Genomic DNA, 23,439 nt, shown 5'->3' with positions numbered 1-23,439 from the left:
ACTGAGCTAACCGATGTTTCAAACTGATTAATCGATTATCAAAATAGTTAGCAGCTAATCGGTTAACTGACTAATTGTTGCAGCCTGCCTCCTCAAACTCCGTGCTGGATCCTAGCGTGGCAATTTGCACTCTTACATCTAACTGATCATCCACATTGTAACAAAACCGTTATCAAACCATGAAAGACCGACAAGACTTTTGGGATAAAGCTGAAGAGTTAAATGACACATTAAAACAGGGATATTGATATTGGTCATGATTCCCTTAAATAAAGATCAGTTTTTATTTTGTTTGGTTGTTTTTTAATGGAGTTATTCGCCTTTCCATCCTCCAACCCAGAGAGAAAGAGGAAAAAAAACATAACAGAAAATTTAAAATACAAGTTATTAAAAAAAAAAACATTTTGAGGAACACAATCGAAGCTACAAAACACAAACCTTTTGTACAACTCAAAAAGACAGAAAAAATAACACAGGTTCCAAATTGTAGACAGTCTTTTTTTAGTTACAAATTAAAACAGGGGGGAAAAAAAGCATAGTTTTCACATAAACATCTTTTTAACTTTTGATTCTGGTGGTTGTGAGGTTTTCCTCTGAGAGTGAACGTGTCTGAGAAGTACACTGAGGCCAATCCGTTGCGGGAAATAGACCAAGCCACTCACTGTGTACTTCCTACGACCCTAGAGAATAAAAACTTTATAGACTATGTGCAAGAGCTGCATCTTTGTGTCCAGGAAGTCTCTTTATGATGACCTCGAGAAAGTGTGCAGCGTGTTTGTACGTGTGTGTGTGTGTGTGTGTGTGTGTGTGTGTGTCTGTTTTGTGTGCAAGTGTGGTCCGACAGTCTCATTGCCTCCCATCCTCTTTTAGTCCTCTCTTCTGTATATCTCCTCTGAAATACACTTCTCTCTTCCCTGAACCAGTCAGTAAGGAAGAAAAAAAAAACAAAAACAAAATAATAAAGAACTAGCCAGTCTGCCAGTAAACCAGCTTAATCAGCCCATCGGCTCGCCTCTGACAATCTGCCAACTGTTTGTTTGTCATCACTTGTTTCCCACAGCAGTTTGTGTTGATCCAGTTTCAGTTCAGTTTGTGACCGTTAATACATGAAGACTCTACCGCTGGTACAGCCAGTCACCGTTTAAAGCTCCGAGGTGGAACAGCAAACACGTGTTACTCTGTCTCAGTCCAGAGCAGTTGAAACCAGTAGATCAGCTTAGCAAACACACTCAGCTGCACGGTGGTCCAGCCAGTCCAGCCAACCTAAGGTAGACCAGGAGACCGCCAACAGCAGAGGATGAGGAGGACTGAGAGGGTGAGGGTGGGGGTGGGGGTGGAAGGGGGCTGTATGAAGAAGGCTAGAGACAGAGAGAGAGAGAAAAAGAAGAAGAGACCAGGGTTTCTCTCTTGTCTCTCGTTTTCACTTGTGTCTCTGGAGAGCTTTCCTCTTCCTCCTCTTGAAGAAACAGCAGCACCTGCAACACACAAACCATCATTAACGGATAGATCCTTTCAAGGGGAATCTGACTGAATTTGACCCAGCGGCAGGGATTATACACTCCTGAACAAAATCTTAAGACCGGGGGGGAAATTACAAGTATTGGCATTTGGCGCTGGTGGAATGTAACCAGGTTGTAAGTAGAGCTTCAAAATGCAAAAAGAAGAAACAGGAGCAAGAGACAAAAAATAGAGTAGGCATTTATTGAAAACTGCATTTAAACTCACTTTAACTTTAAACAGGCTGTTCATCAGCTGATCAATGAGCTGATCATGAGGTGTCAGTGTTTGTCTACATCTACTCTCAATCACCTTTTTATACTACATGGTTTACATACACACAGTTTCTAGCCAAAAACAGATTTTGGTTATTTCAGATTTCTTGTAAAACAGTTAAAAGAAGAGCCCTGGCGCTCTACTCTAATGTGTGTTCTTACTTGGTATCATCAGCCACTTCCACCTCTGCATTGGCTGTGATTGGTGCGTTGGAGTGCCCTGCAGTGGGATCGTCTGTATTAAGCTCCCCATTGGTTGAACTCATCACCTGGAGGCGGGGAATGGAAGACAGAGGGATGAGCACAGATGTACCAATGTCCTATATTAGAGGGATTCAATTAAAAAACTTACATTACGTCCACATTAAGTCAGATAAATCTGAAAAACACTGTTTATGTGTGAAAACCACATGCTTCCACACAAGTGTTTTCTGGTTATATTGTAAAAAGTCCTTTTTCTATACAGACACACCAAAACTATAGAAAACTCTTCTTCCTTACAGCCAAAAAGCAATGTGACAAACAGAGCCCGGGTGAGTCTCAGCAACTTAAATCTGTGTCCTGCTCTCCATCCTCAAAGGAAAAGTTTTCAAATGTAGCCAGCTTAATGTGGACGTGGTCTTAGTAGTCCATAAGAGCTGTGACATCCAGGGTAGCCTAACACCTAAACAGGCATTGTAAACATTCACTTTGCTGCCATGCAAAATAGCGGCACCTCTGCTTAAAGGTCCAGTGTGTAGGATTAAGTGTCATCTAGCAGTGCAGTTGCAGATTGAAACTAACTGAACACCACTCGCGTCTGTATTTGACAACATGGGAATGATAACGGGCTGAGAAGTGTGTAGGAGAAACTACAGGCCCTATGTACAGTGCGTGTTTGGTTTGTCCCTTCTGGGCTACACTACCAGCGGGGTGTGCAGATAAAAACAGCTCATTATAAAGGTAACAAAAACACAATGATTCCAATATTCAGGTGATTATATAGTGATTATACACTTTTCTATTGCATTTTGGTCAATAGAACCTCCTAGATGTTACTCACTGGACCTTTATTGATGGCTGACTTTGAGAATTTAAAACAAAAAGCAATGACAATTTTTGGACTTTTAAATCTTTTACCAACTGAACAGCTCACATACATGCTAGTACAAACTTGCAGTTTTCAGTTCCTTTAAGCATCTTAACCATTAAACCCATCATCTTTTCCTTTTTAAATATTTCTCATCCTTTCAGTGCACAGGCCACTGAAATTTTTTTAAAATCAACTTCTCTCAGGCTTACCCACTTCAAGCTTAAAATGCAGTATCATAAATGGCAATGCCGCTCTCCTATAGAAACATGTTCAAAAATCCAAATCGATCAATATACATATTCAATAAAAAACGACTGGGTCCCTTTTACTAATGTGTTTAAAATACTGCTCCATTTAAACATATTGAGAAATATAAAGAGGTATGTTTTCACTAACTTGTAACACGTCAACAAAATCATTACATTGTTAGCTTGCTGTGTGTGTCACTGTAGGTGAAACAATAACTTTTTTGACACTGGTGTCTAGTTTATACATATAATTCCTGGTTCCTGTTTTTACCCCACCCGTCTGCTTCTTTGTTTTAATGTTTTATTTCCTTGCAGACTGCATTACTATTAAACAGTGCTGTACAGTCCTAATACACTTTTTGTATTTGCCACAAAAATCCCATTAAAAAGACATATCTTTGATAAAATCTTAGAATACATTAACACACCACTACCAAATTATAATCCTCACAGAACAAATTTCATATAGAGCAGGTCTGGACTGTACTGCTTATAACATTATTTACAGAGACCCAACAGTACCACCACGAGCAAGTTCTTGGTGACAGTGGCAAGGAAAAACTTCCTTTATAATACCAATAAAGTAAATAATATGTCAGTTATCTTGTGAGTATGCTGGACACAAACAATGACACAATATATGAAGCATGATGCTACTTCTTACAAAGTAAGCCATGGCTACAAGGTAGAGATGGTAATGGAAAATTAGATATGTATGTATGCACAATTTTGTGCTGGCTAAACATTGTGTTGGTTATTTCCAACTCGCATATTGGAGAAATAGTCTCCTCTGTTTGCCAGCACCGGCACAAATTACATGCAAACGCTGATGTGATCCACGCAGCAGCACGGACAGTAAGCGGCTGTTCTGCCTCTCACATCTTGGATGAGAAGAGAAACAGACTGAGCTGCAACAAGGCAGAAAAGGGCAAAAAAATAACAAAAAACATTGGTATGGGACAAATTGTTATTTTAAACATCTGTATCAGCCCAGAATTTCACAATCAGTGCGTTCACTACATTGTAACAGCTGGGGTGCTTTTTTATGTCAAGCAACATAGAAAAACTACTAGTGCCTCAGAATGCATTAAATCCTAATCTGTTTCCACATGGATTACTTCACAAGTAAATTCTTAACAAATATCAACTTTCTAACACATTCACCTCTGCACTGTGGGCTGACCCTATGCAGAGTAAAGAAAACTTCTCAACCATAAGTACCAACTTAATTTCTGCTGACTTTCTATTATTTATTCTAGCTGTTGCCTCAAATACAGTATGAACCCCAGCCTCTTCTACCTTGTCACTAGTCACCCCCCAAAAAGCAGCCTACATCATGTGGCCTTTGTCTATATATATGTCAAACCACCGTCTGCCCCTTTGCAGGTAGTCTCCATTACTTTCATGTTAGAAATAGTGCTGTCAGTTAAACACATTATTAACGGCGTTAAAGCAAACCCATTTTAACAGCATACATTTTTTTATCGTGAGATTAACGTTCTTTTTGGCCTAGCACACTTTGTAGTTTTTTTCACGTGCTGTTGCACCAACTAGTAACGTTAGAAAAACTACAACACCACACCGGATCTAGCTAGACCGGAAACAAAACACACTTGTTTAAGAGTAGTAGACGTTAGGTTTTGAGTGGATGGCGAGCGCGAGACGCCGAAATGGATGCCAATAATATTCTGAATGGAAAGTTTACTTTTCCATGCTGATAAGAGCATTAAAATGAGAAAAAAATAATGGGACAAAAAGAAATCAAGGGACATTTAGAATAGATAAAAATGTGCGATTAATTGCGAGTTAACTATGACATTAATGCGATTAATTGCGATTAAATATTTTAATCGTTTGACAGCACTAGTTAAAAAGTAAGATTACCTAACATGGATAAGTAAAGGTTTTAATTTGGAATGTCTATCATAATAGTCCCATGTGAGGGAATTATTGAGGTTGTGAGGAAACACACTTGAAGTCAGCCCTGCTGCAGAGACAGAGGAGGTCATGCAGGCAGACGGATAACAGGTAGGCAGACAGACAGGAAGCTAGCAGAGCTAACCCTTCCTCTCAGTACCTGGACAGACCCGCCCAGCCTATCAGCAGTGAGATGGGAGCCCAGCAGCTCTCGATTGGTCACTGGAGTGGGCTGGGACTCACTGCCTTTCCCCTCTGGAGACTAGAGGAGACAGGAAGCCAATCGCAGGAAAAACGAGAAGGGAGGAGGAGGATGGGGAAGAGGACAAGTGAGAAGGAAGAGGAGGGTCGCACGGAAAGGGGAGGAAGCAGTGTGGATTAGAGTGAGAGAAGAAGGAAAAGCAGTAAGGCGAGGAAGAAGTGGGAAGACAAACAGATGGAGGTGAGGAGTGGCGGGGTGAGGAGCAGTACGGTGAGGAGAGAATAAGCAAAGAGTAAAAAGGAAAGAGAAAAGAAGTAGTGAGTACAGAGTCAGTATTTGGTGGAGGAGCAACAGTAGCGTGAGCACTCAAGTGTGCAGTACAGTGAAAGTGCACAGGAGAGTGCGCACGTGTGGAAGCCCCATGCAAAAGGGGAAGGAGGTGGTTTGTTGGGATTAGACCCAAATAAGCCTGCAACCTAACTACTGGTGCATTTGTGTTTGTGAATATAAATGTAAGGCTGGGCGGTAGAACTGGTCATTGCTCACTGTGAAATATGCAAAAAATACAGATTGGGAATAGGGGTGGGCGATATGGGCAAAAAATAATAAACGATAATCAGTCGATATCCTTTAAAATGTGATTGGAATTGTCTGAGTTAGGGCTTGTGTCCACCAAATGCGTTTTTAGTGCTGAAAGCACTCAAAAACTCATTTTCCGAGCGCCCAGTGGTGGCTTACGTTGAACAGATTTCAACTAGAAGCGCTCTGAGCGCTGCACTAAAAAAAGTCTTTTCGAAACTAAACCATTTCCATGCCAGAGAGGTAGACCCACGTCTCGGCACTAAATCATCTGAAGTACCGGTAGCTTCAGGGACTGGAGGTGCTTGCATTTTCTCTCTACCATCACAACGCGCTGCTAAACTGTTGCAAGGAGGATGCTAGCGAGAGGTCATGTGATCACGTCATGTGATCATGTAGGCCCACTTGTCGTGTGACTGAATCCTGCCATGCTGTAGAGAGTGTTGTTGCACCGTGTATTAAGTGGATGTGAGTTTCCGCGTGCGTTTCAATATTTTTGGCGAAGTAATTTAAATACTCGATATTTGCACATCGTAAAAACAACAATGACGATATTATCGCAAACGATATATATCGCCCACCCCTAATTGGGAAGTAGCATTTGTTCTGGTATAGAATGGATTTTTACGTCACAAAAACCATGTTAAAACCAACACATCTGAATACTAAGACAATGGGGAGAAACTGACACAAATTAAAAAAAAATGTTGGTGGACCAAATGGAACACACACACAGCGTCAGCTCCGAGCAGCCAAAAGACACGAGTCGTGCTGCTCCCTGTTTCCATCAGCCTTCTCTACACACATCGCAGTTAGTTCTGTTGTTCCATTATTTTCACCCCATTCACTCCTGGTATTAAAATTATATTTTTAATGCATTCTTGTTATCCTCGTTCCTCGTAACTCAAGAGGTGGCAAATCAGCAGACTTCCTTAAAAAAAAAAATCTGTCCATTTTATTCCTTTCTCTGTATAAAAAATATTGTGTCAGTTTGTCTTGGTGTGTTGCAGAACTGGCTTGTCGGCAACTCTGTGTGTAGATTAATTATTAGCCTTGTTAATAGCTGATCAGCTGCACAGATTAGTTGCAGAGAGTTATATCTTACTGTATATCATTCATTTCCACCCGTATTGCTTTTCAAGCAGTTCAGTTGAATAACACATCTTTTGGCAGAGAACAGATGGATAATCGGTTATTGGAGTGTCTATTTCAACCATCTCACTTGCTCGCTCTCTAAATTTGAACAACTTATACTCAATGTTAGCTAAAAACAAATACGACATGACCTATCCGTTATGTTGTGCATTTTGTGTGGATTGTGTTTACACCTAACGATAAGATCCACACACAATGCCAGCCAGATGTGGACAAGTAGATCTGATCGCATTCAGATCACAATGCTTTTACACCTTGCATTAGCATACAGTTTTCCTTATGCGGATACAAACTGTATAATAATACCAGGTGTAAATGAGGTTCAGGACTCAGTTTTTAAAGTTTAAACCCTGCCATGCTGTTGCTCCTGCAGTGCTCTGCTGTACAATTACACAGCTAAAAAGAAGTGCAGTGATTCGACTGACAACTGATGACTCAATTCATCGACTTTTATGGGGCAGCCCTAGATAATACACAGTACAAGTGTATCAACTTTAGATGATACCGCCCAGCCCTTTGTGAGAGCGTAATGTGTGGGTTACTTGTATGAATGTGTACATGAACTAGTGTTCTACAATATCCTATTTTGTTGACACACCATGAAAACCATTTCCATTTCATACTATTTTTAATAACAGTGCAGAGCAACTGGATTTCCATCGACACATGAACACAGTGCTTACTGTACACTGAGGTTTTTCCATGTTTTGTGTAACAGCATTTAACAACAGATGCAAAATTTATGTTTTCTGACACTGGTCAACAGAAAGAAAGGCTTTCATGTCAAACTCCAAACACATCTTAGCAAACTGATCTAAATTCAAGGATCACGCCAGGATGATATTGTGCAATGTCAGTCAGTCAGAGATGTGACACATTTGGGATGAAAATATGCACCATTTGAAAACAGAAATAAAACCATGATATTGCAATTATTTTGACAGATATTGTGATTGCAATATGAACACGAATAGTGTGGGAATAATAGTTTTTGTGTCACAAATTTAATTTTCACCAAAAAACAAAACTATTAAAAGACATTTTTGCGGTCCGTTTTAAACATGTTGTCTTAAATGTGGAGAACAAGATTTGTAGGCCAGGGCATCTCTGTAGAACTACAGTACTTCAATATAATGTTATTTTGTCTCACATTTTACTTTTATCAAATTGCACCTGGCCATATTGTGGTGTCTATAATATGATTAATTAAGCAGCTCTAGATGAAAATGAGCATCAGACACATTTTTCCTAGATTTTCACTGCCTTCTCTCATCTACTTTGACAGTTTTGTTTCTCCTTTACAAAGTGCAATACTGTGCTTTTGTGTGTTCAGTTCATATTTGTATTAGCTATCTATCTGTCCCCACCAAGAAGCTTGTGGGTTATGGTACGACAGCAACGGAAAGGACATTTGCTCTCTGAGTTTGCCCTAAAGACAGCACTTCCCTCAAAGCTTGGTGCTATTATGCGGGGGAATTTATGTTTCTTGGGAGGAGGCATTACCTAAAAGGCTAAAGTCAGGGAACATAAATCTCTTGTGCATAGTAAATACCACAGATTACACTAAAGAAATAATTACCTACAGCCTTCCACAAAATGAACAGTGGCATGTACCTGTGGTTATCTTTAGGCAAGTATACAGTAAATGCCACTGCCCAGATGTGGGTATATGCTGTGTACTGTCTACCGTGTGCTCAGTGTGGAAATAGAATGTGAGACCTCTTACTGTCTCTGTGGTAAAGACCAGTTACCCTGGGTCAGACAACAATCCACCTTCAACTTCAGTGTGTTTCTCCCCTTTTACCTGCCGGCCTGTAAACCACTCCATGCCGCCTGAAACGCTCTCTGCCTTTGGTGAGGAGAGGATGTGCCGCAGCTTCCATCCGAGTAGACCATGAGGCTAATGGACTAACCAACGAGCAGATACAGGTTAGCTGCACTGGCTGGCTAACTAGCAGCAAAAAGTTCATTTGGTTGTCTCTGCAGCTAAGAAAATGTGCAATAACGCTGATGATTTTTTTTACTTAATTCGGTTGGTACCACAAAAGCATCGGAGTTCGGTTCCCACCCTACCAACACACAGTGTGTTCAAGCTTTTCTGTTGATCAGTGTCAAAACACGTCTACTGTCCACTGTGACTGAATTTAAAAATACTTTAGCTAACAGGCACAATAACTATACTACATGAATTATGAAATGTAACAATGCAGACTTTTTGCAGTTAACTTTTGGTGTTAACATCCTTAGTTCAGATCTCTGCAGGATTGGCTGTTTAAGTAGAGCAAAGAAAGTGACAAAAGCTGAGAGAGCAGCACTGTGAGTGAGACGCAGGGCTGCTTCACGTGACTGACATACCGTGAGTAGACTGGGACATCCACTGTATGAATTACTGAACGTTTGGCAATTATGTACTGAATCTGTTCCAAATACTCTGACTCTACTTAAAATCACAGGAATGGCAATGCTAACATGTTGCATATTTGTTCAGAATGAGCATGCGTACCTGATTTTTGGTCTGCGGTGCTTTCTCTCGGTTGCTCGTCTGAAGTGGAGTCTCGCTGGCCACCGGACCAATAGGAGTGGGCTAAACACACATGAAGTGAGGTCAACATGGGATCAGAGTGAGGAAATACACAGATGGTTACATGAGGATTCTTTATGTGGACTTGGTGTGCTACTATTGAGCTTAAGACCATTCTCCATTCCTAAAACAGAGCTTTCCTGATTTTACTTGAACTTTAATCTTCCTATTTCCCTAAATGTTTCGTTTTCATATTTTCTTGTTTAATATAATTGGAAATTTCTTTTAAAACTGATGAGTTTATGACTTGTGTTTTATAAAAAATTTTTGTGAAGTACTTTGTACAGTGGATTAAATTATCAATTTTATAAACTAATTACATCAAATGTAGCAGCCTGAGAATGCTGAATGTCACAGCATTGTGTACTACAAGCTCACATTATTTGTTTTCTGCTGACCACACTCGATTAAAACTTGGAGGAGGAAGTGACTTTAGGTCTAAGTCTCTAAGTTAATGACTTCATCACTTCCTGTTTACACAGTAAATGAGTCATATGATTATGTATCACTATTGAACTGACCTCTCAGCATCGACCCTGCTCTAAACCGAGCAGTAAGTTCAGCTCAGACAGCTCACTGTGCATGCACAACACAAAACACACACTCCACACTAACCAGTGGCTTTCCAGTCCAGTCATACTGGTAGTCAAAGATGTATCCATTTCTGTCAAAGAGGTCCGTGAAGAGTTTCCTCAGATAGTCGTAGTCTGGCTTCTCGAAGAAGTCGAGCCGACGCACATACCGCAGGTAGGTGGCCATCTCTTCTGTTACATACACACAGGCACCGAACCCACACGTGGACATATTCATACACAGACACATGAAATTTGATCAACAAATGCGTACCGGGGTATATATGCAACAGCTGTTTTGTAGAGGTGTGTGTGTGTATACGAACCAGGGAAGCTTTCACAGAGGACCTCAATTGGTGTGTCTCTCTTTGTGTCTCCAATCTTCTGATAACGTTCTTTCAGAGTGTCAGCCTAAAAACGACAGAGACAGGGAGGAATTTATTAATGACTGAAGACAGAGATCCATGCTTGAAAGGAACGGGGAAAACCCAAAAGAAAGATGACTGAAGTGATGAACACACTGGTTTGGTGTTGGTTGGCTGTCTCCTCACCTTGAGTCCCTGCCAAGGTAGACTGCCTCGCAGGAAGTACATGAACATGTGTCCTAGAGCTTCCAGGTCGTCCCGCCTGCTTTGCTCTGAAATAAACACAGAACAACAACAAAGGCTTAAACGGCTGGGCTGCATCAGTGCTGCTAAATTCAACACCTCTAATGCCAAGAACTCTATGCTTCAACACAATACCCCTGCTGTGAGAAAGGCTGGTGAAATATATTCACCATGGTGTTATTCCTTTTTGATACTTGAGCCATATTATCACTAATGATTATCCTGTCTTTACAGGTCTCTTTAAAGAATCAATCAGACAGCTGCAGCTTAACCAGAATGCTGCTGCTCATGTCCTTACCAAGAGCAAAAAAGTGAATCACATCACTCCTGTTCTTCTTTACACTGGCTTCCTGTCTGTCACAGGCTTGATTTTAAAATACGACTGTTGGTTTACGAAGCACTGAATGGTTTAGGGCCAAATTTAAATTTTTCCAAAGTCAAAACTAAACATGTAGAGGCAGCTTTAGGTTGTTGTTTTTTGGGTGGGGGTGTTATATTTTGGGGGACTTTTTGCTTTTATTCCATAGGAGAGCTGAAAATAGACAGGAAAGAGGATGACATGCAGCAAAGGGCAACAGGTCGGACTAGAACTCATGTACACTGTATCAGGGACTCGTTGGTACAGGGCACGCTAGCTGACACCAGGTCTGCCACCAGGGCGTCCTGCACCTTTCAGCTATTACGCACCACACATTTGGAATAAACTCCCAGAAAATGGTCGACTCCAAATCTCAGTTCTTGTAAATCAAAGCTGAAGCTTTTCTGTTTGCTGCTGCCTGTTATTAAATCAAAAACTTGTCTTCAGCTTATCTGTCTGGAATTCAGGTACTTCCTCAATGTGTTGCTTACAATCCACAGGTTCTTTTCAGAACAGACTTTATAGGTCTCAATCACAACAGATGCAAGCCATCATTCCTAGGTATGTGTTAAACAGACCAGAAAGTGGGATGAAAAATAGACTTGGGCTATTGGACAAATATATCAGCTATCTGCGAGGTCCATCACAGATTTTTATTTGTTGCCAATTTAATGGTCTGCCTCAGAAGAACGAGCGCTGCTGCTCAGCGGGGCAGTACACACACTAAGCCGAAGAATGAGTGAAAGGAAAAACTGCTGTAGACCCCATGTATCTTCTCACACAAGTGTGTTATCAGATTGCTTAACAAGCTCTTATTTCGGTATAAGAGAGAAACTTGAATTCACCGTTGTATTTTTCTTTTTAATGAGGAAAATATGTCTTATGTGTATGTTTTCTTTTCCTTTGTTGACATTTGGTGGCACTGTGCCCATCTGTGTTTTGTGAGCACACAATTTTTATTGGGGTGATTCTTAATCCTGCCTATAAAGCACTAATTGGTTCAACTAGAACACCAGAACTATTTACATCGCTGAAAAACTTGAAATAAATTGGGCAACAATTCAGAGGTCTGGAACCATGTGTTAGTTCTCCTCTTTTTATTACTAGTTAAATATCATTTGTAACACTTCCACTTTCCTCTGTGTATTCACATTACTGTTTCTCTTTAAATTAATCTCTCTGCACGCGTTCTCTGGTGGAAGTAACGTGCCACTGTGTGAATTATTTCTACAATCATTTTACCAAGCCCATCAGAATCTTTTTATTCTCCCCAGAATTGTCTAATTAAGAGTTATTATAAAGAACAATGAAGCAAACTTTTACAAGGCCTAAGACATCTATGATTTGGGCTGTAGTGGTACAGCACGAGGGAGCAGCTCACCTTTCCCCAGGTGTGTATTGATGCTCATATATCTAGCAGTTCCAGTCAGACTCTTGTGTTCTCTGTATGGGATGTGTTTCTTGGTCTCTGGGTCTATGTATTCTTTCGCCAGGCCAAAGTCTATGATGTGGATGGTGTGTTGCCGTTTGGAGCCAGGTCGGCCCACCAGAAAGTTCTCAGGCTTCACATCTCGATAGATCAGGCTTCTGGTGTGGACAAACTCCATGCGGGTTATCTAAGGAGCAAAAAAGGCAAAGATAAGAAACCAAACATTTAACAACAAGTGTTTGGAGGCAAAATGTTTTCTGTTTGTCTTACCAGTTGTATGGCTATCATGAGTACAGTCTTTAGAGAGAAGGTCCGGTCACAGAGGTCAAACAGATCTTCTAAGCTGGGTCCAAGTAGCTCCAGAACCATAGCATTGTATTTACCACATGGTCCAAAGTAAAACACCTGGGGTACACCCTCTGGATGAACAGACACAGGCATATTTATGTATTTACACTGGATATTGATCAAACATCAATCATCACTGCATCCATTATGAAAGTGACTGTAACTGTTTTGGGAAGAGTGACAGCAGTTAAAGCCCATCACGCTGTATTTTAAATACACAAACTGTAGCTCAAAGATGTCCTACAGTGTCCAAAACATTTCATTATCCTGCCTACGACAAATTGAATGGCATTAGGGAGGGCTGTGAATTGGCAAGAATCTGGCAACACAATACGTATCACAATACAGGGGTCACAATTTAAGATATTATGATATATCACGATACAGTAAGCAAGGTGATATATTTTGACTTTTTTTCATCTAATTTTAGGACAACTGTTACAGTATAAAGAACACAACACCATTTACATACAAAGTTGAATTTTTTGTGCAACCACAACAGTGGCATCTGCACTTGTATTAGTCAGTCCTTTTAACACAGCACTACGTTTTTGTACAATCTGAGCAAAGGAAATATATGTGCTTACTTCTCCCTAAAATAGATTACAACACTGTCATAATGTCTCCATGTAAACTATTAATCTATAGTGTTTTTGAGAACCGACAAAACAGGATAAAATATAATATGGGATTGCAATACAAGTGTGTGGACATCTTCTTACACCCCATGTCTTACGCTCATCTGAGGGAACAGATGTGCTTCCATTTCAAACAATCCATTTGACTACACAGGCCGTGCAACAGCACATTTTTTGTGTGTTTCATTTCTATTTTCTTCAGTTTTATGCACAAAACTACAGTGACTGTGTGTAGGCTCTGTGCGTGGCCAAATGTGGGTGACTAACACTCAAGACTGTGCTAGGGCGCATCTTGTGGGGACACATACGAAGCTAACATGGTGCTTATGCTACAGAGTGTTCAAATATTTAACTTTTTTTAACCACGAGTAAAGTTTCCACAGCTGAGTTCAAATAACCAGTGGCAATTCTTCTGGCTTTGTCATGTGGTTAATTATCATAATTTGTCTGGTGGGAAACCCATCAAGTGCTCTTGTGCAACTCATACCGATTGGTCTGGGTGTCAGCACAATCGGGGGACAGCATGTACCTCCCAAATGTGACAACGGACAATGAAAAAAGTGTGTAAATATGTCCGGCAATATAGAGGTAGAACATAGCTGCCTGCACCCTGCCGAGGTCAAAAGTAGAGCTAACAGTGACAAGGACAGCAGGCCATGGGGAAATAGGCATTCCAAATTGGGCAAATCAGGAAAAAATAACAGAATTAGAGAATTAAAACACAACTTTAAAAAGTCATATTTGCTATTAGCATTAGTCCATATGCTATAAACAGATAACTTTATGAATGTTGGTCAGATGCAAATCCTCCATTAAAACTACTCAGGGTAAAGACCCTGACAAAAGAGTGGGTGGTTCTCACCTGAACTTCCAAGCTGTTTATAGAAGCGATATTCTAGGTGGAGCTGTGGCGCCCGTGACTTGATAGGCTCCTGCAAAAGAGAATTATGTTTGCATTACAATTATTCTTTACCATACCATTATTATACTATATATATAAATTATTATACACCATTATTTAAAGACACATTATTTTACCAGTTTGATAGCCACATATTCATTGGTGTATAGGTTCTTTCCAAGTCGCAGCTCTCCAAAGTTCCCACAGCCGATCTTCTTTCCGACCCGAAAGTTTGGTCCGACCATTAGAACGCCAGAGTTGGAGCCGGCACCCCGGCCACCGTGCCCCGATCGACTCCCCGTCTTCCCAGACATCCTCTTCCCCTCCTCTGTCTCTCCCTTCCCTCCACCTCCTCCTCCTCCTCCTCCACCACCACCACCTCCTCCTCCTCCTCCACCTCCCCCTACTCCTCGCTTGTCAAAGTCCATCAGTTTGTGGTAGCCTGGCCTCTCCACGGTTAAGCCGATTCCATGCAACCAAAACAACTACCAAAACAACTGCCTAGCAGCTTGACTGTGAGACGTTAGGGTGGTGTACACTGTGCCAAAATGTGAATTAAACTGGGGTTTGACTTTAATGAGGGCAGGAACTGAGCTGTAGCAATTTAAGTGGAACTGGGTAAGATGTGAGATGAATTCAAAGGAAAGAAGTGGATCTCATACAAGACAAACGCTTAGTTAGGCTCAGCTGCTTAATACTATACAAAAGGGATGAGGGCTGATGAGAGTGAAAGATGGAGCAAAAGCAAAAACTGATGATTGTTGGGTGGATGGGTAGATGACAAAATGAAAGAGATGAAAAGATGACGGGGTAAGGGGGCACCACTTCCAGCTAGTTTATACCCCCTTGTAGGGGCCAGAAATGGTGATGGAGGGGAGGGTAATGGCTTGATCTGTCAACATAGCTAGCCATATGCTAACATGCTATACAAAACTGGGAAGCTATGCTAGCTTCAGGCTCAGACATACCAGCCCACCATGACAACAGCCTGCTGTCAACACAACGCCCATACACCCAACCCCAGCGCAGACTTTGACAGAAGCAATGTGTTGAGTTTATTAAAAACTAAAAGGAGTTCAGATGTTTACATCTGATATTCGGGTATGACTAAATACGTTTGATGAATTGCCATAGGTCTTAGTTGGTTAGTGTTCCTATAAATGCTGGACCTCTGTGCTTGTCCACTGCCACACAACGGTTTGGTCCAGTAGAACACCCAGGTGAAGCTTCGGCCCCTGGGTGTAAGGAGTGCTGTGTGCCGAGGTTTACGCCACCTGAATGACGTACAGAAAAAACAATTAGACCAGACTGAATTTTTTCATAAAAGCAGACCCATATTTTAATATGGTTGTGTATATATATATATATATATATATATATATGTATAGCACAATTAGGAATGGGATGATATTCGTATCATGACAATGAACGACATTCAGATACATTTACTGGGCTGAATTTCAATCATCAAGATAATTGTGTATCGCTATAATCGTAAATATTCTCATATAACTTGATTTGAAAAAGGTGTCTGTCTGTCTCTCCAGCATACAGTCCTATATTGATATTCCTGATTTACTTTGAACAAGGGGACATTGCTCACATTTTTCTAGTCATTCCAAAATCCGCCTCCTATCACCATGGTTGAAGGCGGCAGATAGCTTGCCCGTTGTATCGCCCAAAAACTGTTAAACAGGATGTGTGGAAATAGTACAGATTCCAAAATAAAGAACAGGGAGATGAGGCGTCTATCTGTGATGGACTGAATATGTGTTTCTTCACAAAATGTAAGGTAAAGTGGTTCCAGTATGTTTTAGTGCCATATTAAGTATGTAAGTATATTTTCATACTTGTCGTAATATACAGACATGTATCACAATTATTTTGACCAAGATAATCGTGACATGAAGTTTACATATCGTTCTATGCCTAAGCACAATACTTCCAGATCACACAGACCCATCTTTATCAGACTTTGTGAACCATTTTAGCTCAAAAGTAAAAGGACAAATTGCTTCCACAAGTAGGAATAAAGAACCAGTATTAAGTTAGTACTTACTTGTCAGTGCCAAAATATTGAGAAGTGTATTTTGTGTGTATTTTAATTCATTTTAACATAGCTGGCATTTTTTTTAAATTCCTAATCGTTCCCCACTGATGACAAAACTGTCGGTTTCAGGCGATTATGTTTGACGTTGCGTAACAGAGTGTTTAAATTCTGTGCTCTCCAGTTGTGGCTGACAGGGCAAAATGTTCAAAAGTGTGGGCTCACTTCACTAAATTTAATGATTTATTTAATAAATGCAGCTAAATACAATATGTAAAGTGGTAGTTGCATGTAAAGGGAGTAACACAAGCAACCTCACACTTACAGATAGAACATTGTTACAGAAGCTCAAGGACTAGAGTTCTTTGGTAATTTGGTAAGTTTAGCTTCTGGTAAGGCGCATCACTACTAGACATTTGTAGCAGTTGCTCCTCCCTCATCCACAGGAAACGTAGAAAACCACTTATTTCAGAACATCCTTAAAGAAAAGTATTGATATACATCAGTGTCGATAAGCAGTCCACCACTCACAAACTGTGGCCTTTTTAAGAAACACCACAATAATCAAAAATTTAAAGTGCAGAAATGTGACTGAAATAGAAAGAACCCTCCCCCGTGAGGGCACCCTGACACTTACGGTGCAGCAATTGAAGTATATTGGGTCAGTAAGCAATTCCCTGACCTTCTAACATAATCATTTTTACATACAGTATTTTGGAAGTTTACATGTTTCAATTTTAAAATTCACAACAGCATCTGATCGGCAGCATTTGGCCTTTCTAACAGAGAAAACCAGGCCAGGTCTTTCTCCAGTAGGACAGGACATGTTCGCTGGCGTTTCTGATTTCCTTTTCTAATAATAACACTCATTCTAGCTACTCCAGTTCCTTCCTTCTCTCCTCTACGTTTTCCTCTGCACTCAATTCTTTCCTTTTCTACCTCCACCTCTACGTTTCTCACATCCTGTCTCTCCTTTTTTCTGCTCTCCATGCTATAATAATACGCTTGTAAATGGCAATGCATCCAATTGTACTTATTTATTTATTAGGATCCAACTATCAGTCAAACATGACAACAAAAAAAACAGCTTATTTGAGTCAACAAGTCAAATTCAGGATCAGGTATATGACTTCAGTTACATGTATATTTCTAAACTGCATGTTTTTGCACTGAATATCATATATGTATATACATACTGTAACTGACACATTCATTACTACAGGTCAAGTCACATAAATTGAGGTTCAAAGCAGTATATTTAAAAAATAAAAAACAAGAATCAAATTGGTTGTGTCCTGTTTGAACAGTTAACTTCAGAGGGGATGACTGCGACACATGGTAGAGAGTAAAGCAGCTTTAACTTATATACTTAGCTGCAAGACAATTTATAGGCATGAAATTAATAACTATATGTTAGTTTAGGGAGGTTGGTCCAAAATTTTATTGGCAAATTACCGCCCCATAGCAGAAGAGATAAGGCTTGCAGGATCGGTAAATTCTTTTAAATCACCTCTCAAAACCCATTTTTATAGACTTGCCTTTATGTGATGTGGTCCTTTTATGTTTATTTTTACTCCAACCGTCTTTGAGTTCTTCTACTTATTTTATTTATTCCATTTCTATTATTTTGCCTACTTTATTTCATTCCATCTCTATTATTTCACATACTTTATTCATTTGTATCATTACCTCTGTTATTTCAACTATTTCATGCAATTTATTTTATCGTCCTTTGTAATTGTAAATTGTATTCTTGCTGTGTTCTGTCAAAGCACTTTGTAAACCATGTTTTTAAAAGTGCTATACAAATAAAATTATTATTATTATTATTAGCTGAGTTTTAAAACACATAAACAGTCACCGCTCCTCCATTTTCACAAAACACACCATCATCGGGAATCTGAATTTTCTTTTTGTGGGATAAGACAACACCGATTAAGGAGGTAGAGGTGTAACAAATAGGGCTGTGTTTTGGCAAGAGTCTAGCGATAGGATACGTATCACGATACAGGACTACTTACTGTAAGCAAGGCGCCACATTAATGTGGATATGTTCAGGTTATTCAAGGCATTGTTGTCAGTAAACTTCAGAATAATAGTCTACAGCGCCAGAAGTTTATGACTTATTTACTCACGATAATGACATAGAGGACAAGGAGATAACATTGAGGAGGAGGAGGAGGAGGACGAGGAGGTGGAAATATCAAGATAGTGGACAAAGCCGAGTATGTTGAAGCATCTCCTCTGATGTCATTATCAGGAATAACATGAACCCCTGAAACCTTGTGAGGAAGCGTAGTATGTAAACTGTGAACATCAGCAAAATGATCCTGTTCCTATATGTGGGATTTTATTTTTCTGCAAAGAGTACATAGATAAAGCATCTCTACTCTAGACAACACAACTTATTGACTTTAATCTCTGAAAGGTCACTTCAAATCATGACATAAATGATATAATATAATATACCACAAGAACTACACGGAGCTATTACAATCGAGTCAGATATTGACGTTCTGATTCTATCCAACCACTGTAACTGGAGGCACCCCACACATAATATTTAAAGCCTATAACAGTTGCTGAATGCATGTAAAAAAAGGGCTGATGCCGATGCCAATCTATGAACACAGTGGGATTCAGATGACTTCGGAGCTATGTGCGACAACAACTTCAACTACAGTGCAGCTGCATCAACTCTTTGCCTGAGAACTTGATTTGCTGTTTATGTGGGCACTGTGCTCAGCTGAGTTTATCAAATGAGGTAATTAGGTTGCTTGAAACTTAACAAACAAGGTTGCAAGACTTGCTAAACTAACATTCCGTGACAAAAATTAAACAGCATTTTACCCTGACTGAAGTCAGACCTATGCCTTTAATTACGTCTGCTGTAGCAGCTCAAACACTGTTCTCTATCTGATTGAGCAACTCACAGCAAAAATCAATGCTGCTGTATAGGCCATACATGATACATACAACATCACTCCCACACACTATCTTTGGCCACAGCTAATTAATCAATTTTCATTTTATTTTGCTTGTGCCTGATATTTATATCCATAATCAAATGTAAGGCTTTTTAATACTTTTAAGGATATCCGATACCCTAACTTAACTAAAAACCATACTGGCCACTTTTATTTTTAAAATATGTAAAATAATATAGATATTCAAAGTAGTATTTGTTAAGCACTGAAATCCCGACACCGATCTTGATATTCAATACTGAGTCATTGTCTGCAATGTTTTCTGTTTTGGTCCCCTCTGGTTTGACTACATCAAGCTGAGCAGTTTAGGTTAGGAGTTCACTACACCCACTAACCTGGATGCACCCTCACACCCAACAGTGTCCACCACACCGCATGCCACAGGCTACAACCCTGACCTCAATTACTAAGCAACTGGGATTCAACAGTTTCTCAACAAAACCAAACAGCTTCTTAGATATGCCCATTTAGACACTACTTATATAATATTAACAATCCGCCAGGAACCTTGCACCTTCCTCTATAAAAAGTGTTTTAGCAGATAAAAAAAGTGAGTTTCATACATAAGTACTACTGACTGTAAAATGCAATACATCAATAAATACACAGATTAAGAGGGGGAAATAAATTAGCCTGTTATGATATTATGTGCTTAGAAGTTTCTGTATTTATGAAAAGTTCAAATCAAGAAACGTGTTAAATCAAAATTTACAAATGAAAACTTCCTCTGTACTATCCTGATACATTTACTAAAAACAGTTCAAAGCCCTCTGAACTGTACAACGGCTGTTCAATAAATATACCATTCAAATGTACTCTATCATTACTCTACTGGTGGCTAATGGTGATGTTATACTCTCTAAGTACTAAATTACTACTTTTACAGTCCACTGTGTCCTGTATTAATTGTTGCTGACAGTGTTATGTGTGGTATACATTTTAAATGTACATTCCTATTGAAGGGTTGCCACTTGTGCACCAATGGCACCTTACACTAAAACTAGGAAATTAGTGCATGAAGTACTTTTGGCCATTCTTATTCTTCTTATTCTAATAATCGTTCATTTTAAGCTCTTCTCAGCAGCTCTTGGTGAGATCTTTAGAGGGAATACAGTATATAGCTGTAACAACATGGCCTTGTCTCACCACCCACACTCCAATGATTAACCCAGCTGCAGCACCATTTACTCATCTCTCAACATGACTTTTGGTACTGGTGAATACTTCAAAGGCAACACGAGAGGCTGTAAACAAACAGCTTTCATGAAGATCGTCGCGAAGCTGTCACTATTTCGAATTTAGAACCCGAAAGCGGTTGAAGTAATGATACTACCAGAGGAGCTCGAATTTGTTAATGGAGCTACCGTTAGCGGATACGACTGCAGCAGATTCAATATCCGGGGAGCAGCGACTGTTCAATCTGATAACTATACTGACGCTATCTGACTCCGACGTCAGCTGGTAGCTTATTGTGAAAAATCTAATAATATGATGTTATTGCACGTTAAACTACCAACAGACCTAGGTAACGCAGGAAGTTAGGTTGAGGCCACAGTAGTTGAGAGTGCGAGTGTTTGGCCTCAGTGTAGCTTGACAACGTTAGCTTCATTGAAACGCTAAGTGGAGAGAATGTAGTTACAAATGAAGCGAATTAATGTCAGATAATACATCAACAACAACAACGTACAGCAGCGAACAAGGTAGCTATCAACAACTAGCTACCCAGCTAGCGCGTACTAGCCTCTTTGGTCGTAGCAAGACGTAGCCTGATAGAAGCTAACGTTGGGCTAACATGTTAGCCAGTCAGCTAACTAGCCAGTGTTGGCTAACGCAGAATTTCTGCCCATACATACAGTCATTCATAAACATAGCTAGCTAATGTAACAAACAAATATGTGCAAAGTTTAAAAAAGGTTCTTACGAACCTAAACAGATTATTTTCCTCCCGCTATTTTTCCACCTTGGAATAAATTGTTCTCATTTTCTTCGTCTCGTTTTCCTGCTCATCTCTTTTTCTGTGGATGTTTGGCTAACCAGCTGAAAAGCCTCGCCAGTTACCGTAACGCAATTTGCGTAAATGGAGATAAGTACGGCGCCGTAAACGGAAGCGGCGAGCGTAACCTGCTTTGAAGAATATGGACAGAAACTCTGTGTGCGCGCGAATGTGTGTCTGTGTGAGTGTACGTGAGAGAGGCTCACGCACACTTTGATTTTAAAAAAGAAGTTGTTTTTTCCCTTTCGATGAATTTAAATGAATTAACATAATTAACATATTCATGTCGTGTGCAGATGTTGGCATGGCGACTTTAAGGGCTGACAGAAACATCTGCTGATTCAATCAAACAATCACATATATCAATATTTTCTTTAAAAAGCCCCCAAGTGAACATGTTTGAACTCAGTGGCATTAGAAATCAATAAATTGTTTTATTTTCAAATCTTCAGACATTCATCTCTTTTTATATTGAACTTAAGCCTTAGTCTATAATGTGGCCACAACAGATCATTAAATTCAATTCCATTTTTTAACATGTTACTGTGTTCAATTTGACACCAAACAGGCTTGACAGCTGGGTTTGCCAGGCATCTTTTACCGGTGACAGTGGCCACCCCATGGTACCCTTCTAGATCCGCCCTTGTAACATACAACTCTGCTTCAGCCTTCAGTGCTTGCTTGTTTTAGGGGTTTTTGCCTTCAGTTTGGTCTTCTTCAAGTAAATCACATGATTTAGATTCCCAGAGGGAGATTTGTTGTCACTGCCAGTACATACAAATATAGACATTACATAAAATCTTCATGTCTACATTCATTCTTCCCGGCTCACGGCAGTCAGCGAGGCAGTTTGTTCAGGGATGCGACGGCAGAAGGGAAAACTAATCTAAATCTTAAATATCTTTTTTGTAACACCTCCAAGGATGTTTACAAAGGGGTTTCATTGTGTCAAAACATTTAGAGAGTAACCTATAGAGTAGAGGAACAAATCCCTCCAAAAAGGCTTTCATTTCTGAGATACCGCTCGCTGAGGTAGAACAAAGCACAACCATGTCTTCTCATGGCTTTGATATGTCTACTTGTTGAAATCCTGTGTAAAAACATTTTACTGCAAAATCTCTTTATCTGGCTGATGTTTAGATCCTCCCCCAAACTGAAAAAAGTTTAGGGTTCTTAGAAAGGGACGGTGTCTGCCTTATCTCATGTATCTCTGGATGTTCACAGACAGTTACTGCATACAATAAAGCAAAGAGATGTGATTGGCTCCTTATATAATACACCATTAAAAATCATCTTATTGATATTTATTTGCTGGTGTCTTTATTTGCATGTGTGGTGTTGTGGTAATCAAAAACTAATGGAAAGTAATCAAGTTATGTTACTTTAATATTGTGATACTTTGATTTGGTTACTGACTACATTTTTTAACAGGTAGTAAATAATTTCATCTAAATACATTTTTAAAACCCTCCTAAACCTGATTAAATATAGTTTTCTGGTTTGTGTCCTCAGCATACATTCAACACACCCATTCAGGAGCTGGCTGCACTAGTTACCTGTTAGGGGCTGGTGACATCAGAGGATGGAGTGAATAATGAAATAACCTACATTTATGACAAGATAACAGTCTTTGGTACATATAAAGGATTGATAGTATACGATAATAACTGACTGTGAACATCCAGTCCCAGTTTGTCGACGTTCTGATCATTTCAGTCAAATCTGATTTTATCAGTTTTGGGGAGGATCAAACATCAGCCTAATCAAGGGGCTCAGAGTCAGAGCAGGTCGACCCCTAATCGGAAGGTTGTTGGATCAATCCCCGGCTCCTCCTGCCACATGTCCAAGTATCCTTGAGCAAGATACTGAACCCCAAATTGCTCCTGATGCTGTGCATCGGTGTGTGAATGTGTATGAATGAGTTAGTTTCTGTTTGATGGACTTTGCCATCGCTGAGTGAATGTGTGTGAAAGGGTGAATGTGCCATGTAGAGTAAAAGGGCTTTGAGTGGTCAGAAGATTAGAAAGGTGCT

General features: G+C 39.9%; 1 protein-coding gene across 7 annotated transcripts; it reads right to left on the bottom strand.

Annotated features, from left to right (window-relative positions):
• Positions 1-280: 280 nt before the first annotated feature.
• On the bottom strand, positions 281-21,497 carry LOC127363854 (casein kinase I). 7 transcript variants are annotated; one of them, XM_051400833.1, is made up of 12 exons: positions 21,340-21,497; positions 14,518-15,654; positions 14,342-14,411; positions 12,764-12,912; positions 12,446-12,680; positions 10,650-10,735; positions 10,425-10,509; positions 10,142-10,290; positions 9,449-9,529; positions 5,170-5,271; positions 1,935-2,041; positions 281-1,475 (listed from the first exon to the last, which is right to left on the bottom strand). In XM_051400833.1, exons 2-12 carry the CDS (start codon positions 14,806-14,808, stop codon positions 1,421-1,423), a joined length of 1,410 nt encoding a protein of 469 aa, XP_051256793.1. In that variant the 5' UTR covers positions 14,809-15,654; positions 21,340-21,497; the 3' UTR covers positions 281-1,420. The 7 variants fall into 7 exon arrangements, with proteins under 7 accessions (XP_051256793.1, XP_051256801.1, XP_051256815.1 ...); XM_051400841.1 differs by having other exon boundaries at positions 10,142-10,287; XM_051400855.1 differs by lacking the exon at positions 5,170-5,271.
• Between the last annotated feature and the right edge of the window lie 1,942 nt (positions 21,498-23,439).

Source organism: Dicentrarchus labrax, unplaced genomic scaffold (genome assembly GCF_905237075.1).
Source record: "Dicentrarchus labrax unplaced genomic scaffold, dlabrax2021, whole genome shotgun sequence".
In the NCBI taxonomy this organism is placed as follows: domain Eukaryota; kingdom Metazoa; phylum Chordata; class Actinopteri; family Moronidae; genus Dicentrarchus; species Dicentrarchus labrax.
Note: the sequence above shows the minus strand (reverse complement) of the source record. Positions and strands in the feature narration are given on the sequence as shown.

What these genes read in the sequence shown, in the direction of transcription:
- LOC127363854 (XM_051400833.1), bottom strand. Translation starts at nt 14,808, where the DNA reads ATGGACTTTGACAAGCGAGGAGTAGGGGGAGGTGGAGGAGGAGGAGGA. An exon ending in TCATGATAGCCATACAACTG is followed by an intron (nt 12,681 to 12,763) that starts GTAAGACAAACA and finishes TTTGCTCCTTAG; the next exon opens with ATAACCCGCATGGAGTTTGT. An exon ending in GAAGTGGCTGATGATACCAA is followed by an intron (nt 1,476 to 1,934) that starts GTAAGAACACAC and finishes TGTGTGTTGCAG; the next exon opens with GTGCTGCTGTTTCTTCAAGA.